Consider the following 13703-nt stretch of genomic DNA (forward strand, 5'->3'; position numbering starts at 1 on the left):
TCGTACCTATGTGTACGAATGAAGATTTTCCTCAACCGTGGGCCTACTTGAACCAACCCAATGTCAATATATCAATGTATTTTATCCCAACCAGTGGGATTTTTTCCATTTACAAAACCCCTAATGGGTTCAGGGGTAAAAATGTTAAATTTTTAACGGTAAAAAGAAACAGAACTTAACAGAAAGAGCATGATTATGTAACTGTTATATTTTAAGAGAAATTTTTAATAAGCCATATATTCTAAAGGCTAATTAGTAATTTTTCCCCCCGAACTTTGACATGTACTAAATCGTGCCCCCTGAACTTTTTTGGCCGTTAAAAATTCCCCCCGAACTATTCAGATTGTTACATTTAAGGACTTTAGTCTAATTTTAGTAAAAAATTCGAACATGGATGAAAGTTCAAGGGGCATGATTTAGTACATATCAAAGTTTGAGGGACATGATTTGGTAGATATCAAAGTCTCTAAAGCATGGTTTAGTACATAAACAATCACTGAAGCAGTAAAATTAAATGAAATTAGACAAAAGTCCTTGAATTTAACAATCTCAATAGTTCGAGGAGAATTTTTAACGGCCAAAAAAATTCAGGGGGCACAATTTAATACATGTCAAAGTTCAGGGGAAAAAATTACTAATTAACCTATTTTAAAAGACATAATAGAGCTTTCTTCAAAAAAAAAAAAAAGTAATATCAAAATTTGAAAAAGTAAAAATGCTAATTATTCTTTTTAAAATGCATCAACATAGTGGATAGTTATCAAACCCAAGTACTTTTTTTCTAACATCTTTGTGTTGGTAATTAATATTTTCATGAGTATTTGTATGAAAGAATTATATTTTCTATGATACCATTCACTAAATTGACCATTATGTATTATTTGTTTTTACCTTATAGTGTACAAATTTAAAGTGTACGTATTTAAGGTAAAAGTTTACATTCTTAACATTTCAAGGCATTATACTAATAGAAAAAATGTTGAATAGAATACATTCATAACATTTTGTATTTTTGGGTACACCAAATACTCTAAAAAGACACTTAAAAAAATTAGTAAGCATAGTCATCAATACTCTACAGCTATATTCACTCAAAAAAAAAAAAAACAAAAACAAAAAAACAAAACAAAACAAAAAAAATACTCATGTTGAACCTGTCAACAAAAAATATTAATGATTCTTCTAATAGAAACTATAGCAAATTCCAACTTAGTTACCATAATATATAATGTGAAAAAACAAATAACCTAATATTAATATTTTTAATTAATTTTACATTAGAGTAGTGTTACATAATTAGTTAATTTTCAATAAATAAAATTATTCTTGAATGCGTTACAACATATGGTATGTATGCCATCTTGTTTGTCATGTGATACTATTTTACCTTATATATGTGTTTTTTATTTTGATTATTTTTTCTAAAGCATTGGATTAATTTTTCATTCCCTATAAAATGACAAGTTCATACATGTTTCTTGGCTTGTATACAATGGTTTGAAATTGGATTTTTCATGTCATTTTTAGGAGCAAGACATTTAGAAAGACAAAGTAGTCCGGTGTGTATCTTTGCCTAGTGTCTTGCATGTTGAGGATACCACAACTTTGTCAGTTCTTCAACCCACCAATTAGTAGCCGTTTCATAACCCTACACTATCCATATCTAAAAAATTCCAGCGAGGTTCTCTTTCATTTCCATTTACGATTTGAAGATTTGAAAGTATTTATAAAATTTTGTTGGTAATTTATTATATAATCTCATTTTATTTCAGATCCAATCGAAGAAATTTCATCGATAAAGAAGTTAATTCATCAGATAGATTTATTATTCGGAGATTTGGAGATCGACATTTTGAAAAATTTTTTAGATCGATTACAATTTCTGTTGGAAAAAGAAGGTAAACTTTTCTTATTCAATCACAGTAGTTTATTTTCTTTTCAATTCCCAATCAGTGACGGACCCAATTTTTTCTGTGGAAGCTTAATTATTTTAAAAGTATTTACACCTACTTCAAACAAAATTATAATCACTTTGTTAAAAAAAATTTGTTTAATTTTTTAAAGATTTAATTATCACAAAAAGTGTTTATGGGAGTTTTTTTATTATTTTAGTATTTTTTTTTATTATTTTAGTATATACTTATAAAAAAAATATTTAATTTTTGAAGTGTAATTTTTTTTTCAATGGGGTTGTAGCCCTATATAACCACATTCTAAGGATCGAAGTTACTATTGTCCAATTTTTGTTTAGCTTTTTTATTTTTATTTTGAATAATTGTTTAGCTGAAATTTTAGTTTTCCTCATTATATGAAACGAATTATCAATATAGTCTTGCCATAGTTTGTTATTTTACCCCAATTTTGAAAACATGATTAATTTTTAAAATAATTGGGATAAAGTTTTATCTCTATTTTTCGATAAAACCGAAATAAAATGCCTCTAAAAATTAGAATAAAAGACTCCCCTTCACCCTCTTGTGGTGAAATTTATTTTAAAGAAACAATTTTCTAATATAATTTTCTCCTTGTCTATCAATATATTATAGGTAATAAAAAGTTTTCTAAATTTTTTTATATTATGTAATGGGTCTCTTATAATTATAACGTTAGATAAGTTATAATCCTGTTTTACGTGATTTAAACAAAGTTTTTTCTTGTGCATTTTATCTTCAACTTTTCATGTTATATATTATGGATGTATATATTAATACCAATATAAATATATATGAGTGAAAATTGAATTATGTATAATATTTGAGAAAGTAGTAATAGAACTTGAAACCAATTTATTTATTTTATACAAATTTTTTAAAATTCAATATTGTTACTTTCGTACAGCACGCTTTGATGTATTTTTTTTTGGACTTAATGAAAACCTTTTTAAGTTTTCATAACCAATGAAAACAAACGTTACAAACAAAGTTTGGTGTCATTAAAAAATAAAATCCAAACATATCTCTTTTGGATGTTATTTTACTTAGAAAAAAATTCAACTAGGATCTTCTGTTGTTCTATAGTCAACTAGCACTACCATACTAATCTTCAATATATTATTATACATAAAATTCTATGGTGCACCAACTTTTTATCCGTGTAATTAATTAAGATATTTTATAAAATTTTGAAAAATTTAGACAAAATTTAACATGTCAAAAACAAAGTTTAAACAGTATGTTGCTCAGGTGATTCTTTTATTTTATACGCGTATAAAATGGACTGTTTGAACACTATTTTTTATACTGTAAATTATTTTAAATTTTTTCAAAATTTTACAGGATGTCTTTAATAATTATAATGTAGACAACCTTAAAAAAATAGACTAATTTTTTTTTTTCTAGATGTCAAAACTGTAAGAGATGTATCAGTGCACCTTTTATTAGGAATGGATTTTTTAGAGTTAGTCTCACAGTACTAATGTGTGAGAATAAATTACCATATATAAGATGAATGAATTACTCCTCTCATTATCAATTAGTTTTGAGATAGAACCTCATGCACATTTAATCACATCTTATATCAAATTGTAACATGGTATCAGAGCCACTTGTGATCCGTTGTGAGCCTAAAGTGTCGTCAATCCAAAAAGATAAGCCATAAAAGATCCATTTGTGATCTATTGTGAGTGTTGCCGGACCAAAGAGACGAGCCAAACTTAAAAACTTCCATCTCCCCTTTAACCTCCATTTGAGATCTTTCGTCCAATGTGTGCCAGTTTTTAGTGTTGAGGTCTTTAACCTATTTCAATATCCACAAATTTTCTAATGTGTACACCCACAAATTTTTCAATATTTGACCTTGTGACTCTTTCAAATGTTACATTTGACTTTGTGGTCTCTTAAAAGTTATTTGTTATACCCATATTTTCTAAGCCCAAACATTAAGAGGGTGTATTAGAGTTAGCCTCACATTACTCATGTATGAAAATAAATAACCATATATAAAATAAATAGGTTACTCCTCCTATAACCAATTAATTTTAAAATGTCTTTTTCACCCTATATTATTTTACAAAAGAGTCATTCATAGAATATGAAAGTTTTTTTTTTAAAAAAAAGGTTTTAACTGTTTTAAGTAGCACCTTTAAAATCAAATCACAGAGAGTTAATATGTAATATGTGTATGTTATACCTTCTGAATTGTTAGTATTTTCATTTACTTCAGAATTGAACATTTTAACTGTAAAAATACAATAAGCATTACCATTTTTGTGACCAAAACGGTTCTCATTTATCAATATACAATTACAAAGCTAGCTGTTTTTTCTCTCCAGCCAAAACCCCACTGATAAATATGCATTAAAATGAAAACACAACCAGAAAAAACATGTCTAATAAGAATTGGTTTTGGCACTTGTTATAGTGACCAAAGAAAAAACAAATTTCATTAACATATACTAGTCTAATTTTTTGGTACAGGGCTACTATTCTACAAGAGAAAAAAAACCATTATGGCCTATGAATTAAGGGACAGAAAGCAGAAGCAAGTATTATACATTGATGATACAAGTTCTTCATCAGATGATTCTGATCATGGTGGCGAATCAGATACCGATTATGTGAAAAGGCGCCCTCAGCGCAATCTCATCAGCTCAACCAACAATGATGTTGTCAGAGAAATAGTTCTTGTGGCCAAAATTGCTGGTTATTCTCCAATGAAAAGAAAACCTGGCCGACCGCCTAAGGCTAAGGCGTCGGCTAGTAATAGTGTTTGTGCTCTTTCGCAAATTCAAGGCCCTTTGGTGACAAAGAAAAGGAGTCAGAAGCGTCGAGCTGCTGTTGCATCTTCTTCTTCTTCTTATTCGGGGTTGGAAAAAGGGTATGTGGTGGAAGATGGGATGGAGAAAAACACAATCTTGGCAATGTTGATTGATATGAAGGAAATCAAAGATAATGAAGAAGTGCATTATTTGGACATGGATCTTAAGAAAATCAATAGTGGGAAAGTTACTAGAGCTGGGATACATTGTGGTTGTTGTGAAAAAATGGTTACAGTTGGGAAATTTGAAGAACATTCCTATAAGAATAGTAGTAGTTGTAATAAGAGTGGTATTCTTGGAAAACCATATCAAAATATTGTGTTGGAAAGGAGTGGTCATTCATTGTTGCAATACCAAGTTTCTGTTTGGTATACAAGATTGGAAAGAGGAGATATGGATGTGGTTAATAATGTTGTGCCTAAAAATAATGATGGTGACAAAAATGATGATGCTTGTATGGTTTGTGCTGATGGAGGTGACTTAATTTGCTGTGAGAAATGCCCTTCAACTTTTCATCCTTCTTGTTTGGAAATGGAGGTCATGATTTTTAATTTTTGATTTTTTTTTTCAAATTATAATGAAGAAATTTTTAAAGGGTTTTTTTTAATATTTATTTTTTTAAAATTTTTTGGGATTGCAGGGAGTTCCTTTTGGAGAATGGTCATGTCCCTATTGTGTATGCAAATATTGTGGTATACCAACAGGAGAGGATCTTGGTATTGACTTCTCTAAATGCATGTTGTGTGATAAGACTTGTAAGTCTTAAATTTTTTTAGAAAGAAAAAAAAATAAAGATTTTATTATTTTCTTTTCCTTTCTTTTTTAAAGTTAATAATTTATTTTGTTTTGTAGATCATTGGGCATGTTATGAGCAAAAAGAGCTGAATCTCAACAACAATACAAGCCCACAATTTTGTGGAGATGGATGTTACAATGTAATTAACATAAACCATACTATTAAATATTTTGTTTGATAATTTTTGGTGACTTGATTTGAATTTGTGTTTTCTCTATTGTTGTTATATGTTGGAAAAGGTTTATGAGAAACTTCAGAGAATAGTGGGAGTGAAGAATGAAATGGAGGAAGGGTTGTCGTGGACACTCATACGACATGCTGATTTGATGTCGTTTGATATAAAAGATATTGAATTTTTCTATGAATTTATGGAGTGCAATGCTAAAATAGCCATTGCTTGGAGCCTCTTGGATCAATCTTTTGAAAATATAATTGATCGTTACACTGGTATTAATTTACTCAGAAGTGTCGTCTACAATGCCAGGTATGTATATTAACACTGTGTTAACATATACACACTATATATATACATGTGAATTTTGTAAAAGAACTTAAGAAAAATATATGGTACACCCTCTCTAAAAAGAAATGGTTTGGTATAGTTTTAATATCTCAAAAGATCTTATTAGTTCATTTTTTATACCATCGCCTGTTATACTTATATAAGACCAAATGTAAATTTTTAAAAACTTCGAATAGTATATATTACGAAAACAGAATTAGAGAGAAAATGAAAGATGAATTGTATTAATCGATTGAGTGTACAAACAGAGGAAACATATATATAGCTCAACTGAGCTTACAAACATGAATGAGAAAAGACTAAAATGCCACTGATACAAAACTAACTAACAACCAGATAATAACTAACAGTAACGGTAATAACTAACTAACAAACATGTCAGAAAGGGAAAAGGATGCATGTCGTGTTACCCCCCCTTCAAGGTGGACTGTACAGATTGTGTACAGCCATCTTGCTGATGTGGGTGGAGAGAGTGGAGGCAGGTAATGGTTTGGTAAAAGCATCTGCGAGTTGAAGATTGCTGGAAACAGAGATGAGACGGACAGCGGATTGGTTGATTTTGTCACGAACGAAATGGCAATCCAACGCGATATGTTTGGTGCGTTCGTGGAAGGTAGGGTTGTTAGCAATATGAATGGTTGAATGATTGTCACAATATATGAACGCTGGGGCAGTTTGTGGGATTTGTAAATCCTTGAGGAGGTATTGAAGCCAAGTGATTTCACTTGTTGTGGCAGCGAGAGCACGATACTCGGCTTCAGCCGAACTGCGTGATATGGTGGGTTGTTTCTTCGTTTTCCAGGAGATGAGATAGTCCCCTATGAAGATGCAAAAGCCAGTGGTGGACCGTCTTATGATGGGACATGAAGCCCAATCCGAATCCGAGAATCCTCGGAGATGCAGGGATGAATTGGCAGAGTACAAAATCCCTTGTCCTGGGCTACCTTTTATGTATCGTATGAGATGATGCAAGGCCTGTAAGTGTGGAGTGCGAGGAGATGCCATGAATTGACTGAGGACATTGACTGCATAAGTAATATCTGGCCGTGACAAAGTCAGATATAGGAGTTTGCCAATGAGCTGTCTATAGTGGGATGGATTGGTGAGAGGCTCGCCTTCTTGGTCATCAAGTTTGTGTCGAGGGTCCATAGGAGCTTTAGCTGGTTTACTACCAATGTAACCGGTTTCTTCAAGTAGTTGTAAGGTGTACTTTCGTTGGTAAAGGAAGAGGTTGTCTTTGGTTCGAGCAATTTCAAAACCAAGAAAATATTTGAGATTGCCGAGAGTCTTGAGTTTGAATTAATGATGTAGAGATTCTTGAAGTTGTTGCAGGATGGTAAGGTTGGGGCCTGTAATTACGATATCATCGACATATACGAGCAATGCAATGAAAGTGTCTTCCCGTCCTTTGGTGAAGAGGGTGTAATCGGCTTGAGACTGCTGAAAACCTTCTTGAAGTAGTGCATCAGTTAGCTTTTTGTACCATTGTCTGGATGATTGTCTTAGTCCGTATATCGACTTTTGCAATTTGCAAACAAGAGTGGTACCTGCAGGAACAGAAGTAGAAACTGTTAGTCCAGGAGGTATGTTCATGTAGACCTCTTCATTGAGGTCTCCATTAAGAAAAGCGTTATTGATGTCAATTTGCAGCATATGCCAATTTTTGATTATGGAAATGGCAAGTAGCAATTTGAAGGTAACCATCTTAGCGACTGGGGAGAAAGTATCAAAAAAATCTAGGCCTTCTTGTTGTGTATATCCTTGAGCAACTAATCTTGCTTTAAATCGTTCTATAGAACCATCACTATTTAGTTTGATTTTGTAAACCTAGTGACATCCAATGGCTCTTTTATTTGAAGGTAATGGTACAACGATCCAAGTATTATTGTTGCGTAAAGCATGGAGTTCTGCATTCATTGCTTCAAGCCAATGTTTGAATTGGATGGCTTGTTGATAAGTTTGAGGTTCCTTGAGTGAAGTAACTGCAAGAATAAATGCTTTATAAGATTCAGATAATCGATAATATGACATATATTTATCAATAGAGTGAGGGGTAGAATGTTTGTCTTGAAGGACAGAATAACATTCGAAATCTCGTAGATAAGCAGGAGGTTTGGTGGTTCTACTTGTTCTTTGAGGAAGAACTGCTGAAGTAGAAGTTTCAGCTGCTGGTGTATGTGTTATGCCAGCTGGTGCGTGAGTCGTGTCTGCTGGTGTGTGATTTTTGTCTGCTGGTGTGTGTGTTATGTCTGCTGCTGATGTATTTGTTGTGTCCTGCACATGTAAGTCATTGCTAGGAATAGCTATGTTGTCAATAGGGTAATCACCAACTGGTGTATTATTAATAACAGTAGAGGGTAGAACAGTAGTAGTGAATGGATCAATGTTACCTGTTTCATCATTAAGTTTATGGAAAGGAAAAATGTGTTCATGAAACACAACTTTTCTGGAAATAAAAATTTGCTTACTGTTTATGTCATACAATCGGTACCCTTTTACACCTTGGGGATAACTTAAAAAAATACAAGCTTTTGCTCTATAATCAATTTTAGTTCGATGAGCAGTAAGAGTAGAAGCAAAAGCAAGACATCCGAATATTTTTAATTGAGTATAATCAGGTTGTGTGTGGTATAATAATTCATAAGGTGTCATGTTGTTTAGATTTGGAGTAGGAATGCGATTTATGAGAAACGCAGCAGTCATAATGCATTCAGACCAAAATTTTAGAGGTGTGTGAGCTTGAAAACAAAGAGCACGAGCCATATTTAATAAATGTTGGTGTTTTCTTTCAGCAATGGCATTTTGTTCAGGTGTCTCAACACAAGTAAAATCATGTAAGGTGCCATATTTTAGAAAAAGATCCTTAAAGGCAAGTTCAGGTGCATTGTCAGACCTAAACTTTTTGATTTTGCAGTTGAATTGAGTCTCAGCATAAGTCAAAAATTGAGGAATCACAGTGTGCACATCATATTTTTGCTTTAAAAGATATATCCAAGTGAAACGTGAGTGGTCATCAACAATAGTAAGAAAAAATCTAAAACCAGAATGAGATGGGATATGATAAGGACCCCACACATCACAATGAATCAAATCAAAGACATTATTAGCAAAAGTGGTTTTGTTTTTGAAGGGAAGCCTCTTTTGTTTAGCCATAGGACAAATATAGCAAGGAATGTCTTTATGTAAATTGGAAGTATTACAATTAAGCTTGTTATCTAAAAGTTTCAAATTCTTGTTCGAAGGATGTCCAAGCCTTGAATGCCAAGTATTAGCAGAAATAGCAAGAATCGGGCTGTAATGAGGTATTTGATCCAAGATGTATAGGCCATTCTTGGATTCACCCCTGCCAATCCCCCTCTTGTTGGTTCGGTCCTGAATGACAAAGTTATTAGTGTAGAATTTGACAGAAAGATTATTGTCATTAGTAAGGCAGCTTACGGAAATGATATTATATCTAAATGTACGTAGGAACATAAAGCACATTATTTAGATGCAATTCATTAGAAATCGCAATAATACCACTTTGATTAACAACAACACTTTCATTGTTAGGCAATAATTAATCTGGTAGGATGAGTACTACATATGCATTGAAATTGATTTTTGTCACAGCATATGTGTCTAGTAGCACCCGAATCTAATATCCAAGAATTAATGGAAGGAAAATCAGACATGCTTGAAAGGACCATACCTGATTTACCTGTGTTGGTTCCTGCATCAGAATTCACCAAACCAGATTGTTGAACAGGCAGCAAATTTAACAGTTGTTGATACTGTGTAGCAGTGAGTTGAGGTAGTAGGGCTTGTCCTTCTTGTTTGGTGTTGGAATCACTGCTGGTTTGAACCTGATTAGCAGATGCCGAGCCTTCTTTCCCTCTATCATTCTTGTGATATCCTTGGGGGTATCCACGGATTTTGTAACACTTTTCAACGGTGTGTCCAAGAATGTTACAGTGAGTGCAAAAAGGTCGATTTCTTTTGGAAGAATTTGACCTATTTCCTTGAGGATTTGACTTATTGTTCGAGCTTTTGTCTCCTTGGAAGGCAAAAGCCATTCCTAAATTCGGTTCTGCAGCAAGATTGGAATTTCCTTTCTGGTTTTCCTCTTGAGTTACAAGATGGAAAACTTTGTTGATTTCAGGTAATGGATCCATGATTAAAATATTACTTCGAACTTGGGAGTAAGAATCCGAAAGTCCCATTAGAAAGGACATTATGTACTCCATGTGGTAGTGTTCTTGAATCTTTTTCACACCACCACATGTACATCCATTACAAACACAATTAGGCCTGTAATTTGAAAGTTGTTCCCAAACAGTTTTCAACCTAGTAAAATACATGCTGATCGATTGACTTTCTTGCTTAAGGTTCATTAGATTTTTCCTCAAGTTGTATATGTGAGGACCATTTTTCTGATGAAATCTAACCTTTAGATCTTCCCAAATGGCAGCAGCCGACTCATCATACAAAAGACTAGAAGAGATATCTTTAGAAACAGAATTTAAGATCCAAGAAATGACAATGTCGTTGTTTCTATACCATGCATTATACATGACAAGATTAGATGGAAGGGGTTTAGAAATGGTTCCATCAAGGAATCCGATTTTGTTTTTGACAGATATGGCCAATTGCATGGCACGGCTCCATGACATGTAATTTTCTTGTCCAATTAGGGGTTGTGAAACAAGAATATTACCTGGATTGTCTCCATGATGCAGGTAGTAGGGATTTGAAGGATCTTCAAGAGGATTCCTCTGCAAAGCGCGACTGTTCTGCAACATGGGAGTAATTCCTTCTTCGACAGTGGCATATCCTCCATTGTCCTCCGTTTCTTGACTTTCAGCTTGGTTATCGGTCTCCATGGACGAAAAGAAGAACGATCAGGTATATAAGCGCTGATCGAAGAAGAAGAGAGAAGAGGTTCAGAATAGAACTTTAGGGAAGAGGAGAGAGTCTTTGTTGGAGAGAAAACACAGCAAAGAGGACGAAGAACAGATCAAGATCGAGGGGAAACTTCTTTTCCCCGCTCTGATACCATATTACGAAAACAGAATTAGAGAGAAAATGAAAGATGAATTGTATTAATCGATTGAGTGTACAAACAGAGGAAACATATATATAGCTCGACTGAGCTTACAAACAGGAATGAGAAAAGACTAAAAAGCCACCAGATACAAAACTAACTAACAACCAGAATATAACTAACAGTAACGGTAATAACTAACTAACAAACATGTCAGAAAGGGAAAAGGATGCATGTCGTGTTAGTATAAAGTATTAAAATTAAAGTTTAAATATATAATTTTTTTTAACGCGGTAAAATTTTCTAAAATTTTATATTTGATTCTAAATAACTATAAATATACACAATTATATATATAAAAAAAAAAATAGACAAAAATTCTGTTATAGATTCTGGAACATATAAAAGTGGATTGTAAACTTATCTCTATTTTAGTTGTTCAATTAGATTATAAATACATAGCAATTATGTATTTAGAAATAATTATTTTAATTATATTATTAAGAAGAATTGAGTGTGATTATTAATTTTTTTTAGTACTCTAGTTATAACATTTTCTTTATAATTATAGTTATATAGATTTCTAATCGTTTCTAAGTTATTATCTGTTCGATTTGGAAATATTTATACATTGTATCTGCAAAATAAAATTATGTAGTTGTGTTAGTCAATTAACGTATATATATGAAAGAACAGATCAAATTTGAGCAGAATCAACTTCAGAAATTTTTATACAGCTATCTTAGAAAAGGACGATAATATAATCGTAGTCGCATCTATCAGGTATTATTTAAAAAATTTCAAAAATTTATAAAAATAATGTTGTAACTATAATTATCACTCCTACAAAAATAGAGTTAATTTGTTGAGTATTCTTTGAAAAATTGGACAGAATACATGGAAAGAAAATGGCGGAAATACCCTTTGTAACAACTGCTAAGGACTACAGGGGCAGAGGAATGATGCGGAAGCTAATGGTTGCAATTGAATCTGTAAGCTCTAACTTATAATCTTTTCCATTCAAAAATCTGAATTTTTTTCTCTTTATGAGAGAAGTATAGAATAGTATTATCACTGTTGAAATATGTACTTTCATATATGAAGAGTCACCAATCTGATATTTTGTTTTGCAGACTCTGTGTGATTTGGAAGTGGAAAATGTAGTGATACCATCTTCGTCAGGAGTGGAAAAGATGTGGATCAACAATTTCTATTATTCAAAAAAGATTGACAAGTCCTTGGAGAAACATATTGTACTCTCTAACATGCTCATGTTTCCCTATGCTATCAGACTACACAAACCCCTTTTGCCAAATACTTCACATCTTCAAGGTCCCTCTTTCTCTCTCTCTCTCTCTCTCTCTCTCTCTCTCTCTCTCTCTCTCTCTCTCTCTCTCTCTCTCTCTCTCTCTCTCTCTCTCTCTCTCTCTCTCTCTCTCTCTCTCTCTCTCTCTCTCTGTATTTATATATATAAATGTATATATATGAAGCTAATCATATATCTTGTTGGTTGTTGTGAACAGAGAGTAGTAATTCCAAAAGAGCTGCTTTGCTGGACTTGAACTATGAACCTCCTCAAGAGGATGAGGAATGATATCAATGACAAGGAGAAGCTTAATCTTATAATAAGACTTTTTCATTTATTACTTCATAAAATAAATAAGTATTACCAATCCATATTGAGTTTGATTGGAACTCAAGACTTTTGTCCTCTCATATCACATTTGCCAAATTTGGGATTAAATAATTGTGTCAAAACTGAATCTTTGCTTTTACTTAGTACTTTTAAGACAATGTGCTGCAACTATTTCATGTTGGCCAGTAAAGTCAGATACCAAAATCTTTGAATGAGAGGTTTCTTATTGTTTTTCTTTTGAGTATGTGGCTTTGAGTTCGATGATTTCTAATTCAACTAGATCATTGCTAGTTAGGATTTTGGAAGAGCTTATATGAAAGTAGGAGAGTTGAGTAAGTAGTGGACTGGAGTATGTAAATCCACTTATGAAATTTTATTTCTATTATGATTAGTAGTTCTCCTTAATAATGCTATTGAAGTTTGAGACTAGTTTATGTTGGAATATGTAATTGTCGTTGGATTTCAACATATTTTGAAGGAGGAATTGCTTGTTTGATTGGGGGTAGTGAAATACAATGAAAAAGAAATGAATAAATTTTCATAATGATTATTTTTTTAGATTATATTTCAAAATATTAAAATGTAATTTCAATGAAACGATTTTACACTAATCGTGTGAAAGAACTACTGTTACATCTATAAGTAAAAGAAAAGACCATTCTAATATAATAATATAAATAAAAAAAAATTATTTATAGGCATTAAATTTCATTTCATTTTGTTCTTGTTCCCATTTTTCTTTTCATTCTTTCTTTTCTTACTAGTAAAATGGGTAAACTAACATTTTTTTTCTTCATAATTACACATTTAAGAAGTATTCCCAAGACATCGATATCTTGTTAAATTTAGTCGACTCTCAATCTTACCATGTTTTTCTAGTTTTATTTAATATCTATTAATTATTAATGATATAGCAATAGTTTCTACATTATAATTATAGCAAATATTCCATCAGTTTTTACAAAATTT

General features: G+C 32.2%; 1 protein-coding gene across 2 annotated transcripts; it reads left to right on the forward strand.

Moving 5' to 3' along the window:
• Window positions 1-1285: 1285 nt before the first annotated feature.
• LOC115718026 (increased DNA methylation 1-like) lies at window positions 1286-12968 on the forward strand. Of its 2 annotated transcripts, XR_009687980.1 has the most exons (11): window positions 1286-1681; window positions 1773-1898; window positions 4416-5293; window positions 5397-5511; window positions 5609-5691; window positions 5792-6036; window positions 11795-11881; window positions 11991-12090; window positions 12232-12430; window positions 12622-12893; window positions 12930-12968. XR_009687980.1 is itself a non-coding variant. In XM_061115898.1 (9 exons), the coding sequence occupies exons 2-9, from the start codon at window positions 4448-4450 to the stop codon at window positions 12690-12692; spliced, it is 1746 nt and encodes a 581-aa protein (XP_060971881.1). In that variant the 5' UTR covers window positions 1509-1898; window positions 4416-4447; the 3' UTR covers window positions 12693-12883. The 2 variants fall into 2 exon arrangements, 1 of the variants encoding a protein (XP_060971881.1); XM_061115898.1 differs by lacking the exon at window positions 12930-12968 and having other exon boundaries at window positions 1509-1898; window positions 12622-12883.
• The last annotated feature ends 735 nt before the right edge of the window (window positions 12969-13703 follow it).

The sequence above is a fragment of the Cannabis sativa genome, chromosome 5, assembly GCF_029168945.1.
Source record: "Cannabis sativa cultivar Pink pepper isolate KNU-18-1 chromosome 5, ASM2916894v1, whole genome shotgun sequence".
Taxonomy (NCBI): Eukaryota; Viridiplantae; Streptophyta; class Magnoliopsida; order Rosales; family Cannabaceae; genus Cannabis; species Cannabis sativa.

Bases quoted from the DNA above. Each gene is read 5' to 3' on its own strand.
- LOC115718026 (XM_061115898.1), top strand. From the start codon at position 4,448: ATGGCCTATGAATTAAGGGACAGAAAGCAGAAGCAAGTATTATACATT. The intron at 5,692-5,791 runs GTAATTAACATA...ATGTTGGAAAAG, and splicing joins GTGGAGATGGATGTTACAAT to GTTTATGAGAAACTTCAGAG. The intron at 11,882-11,990 runs GTATTATTTAAA...AAAATTGGACAG, and splicing joins ATCGTAGTCGCATCTATCAG to AATACATGGAAAGAAAATGG.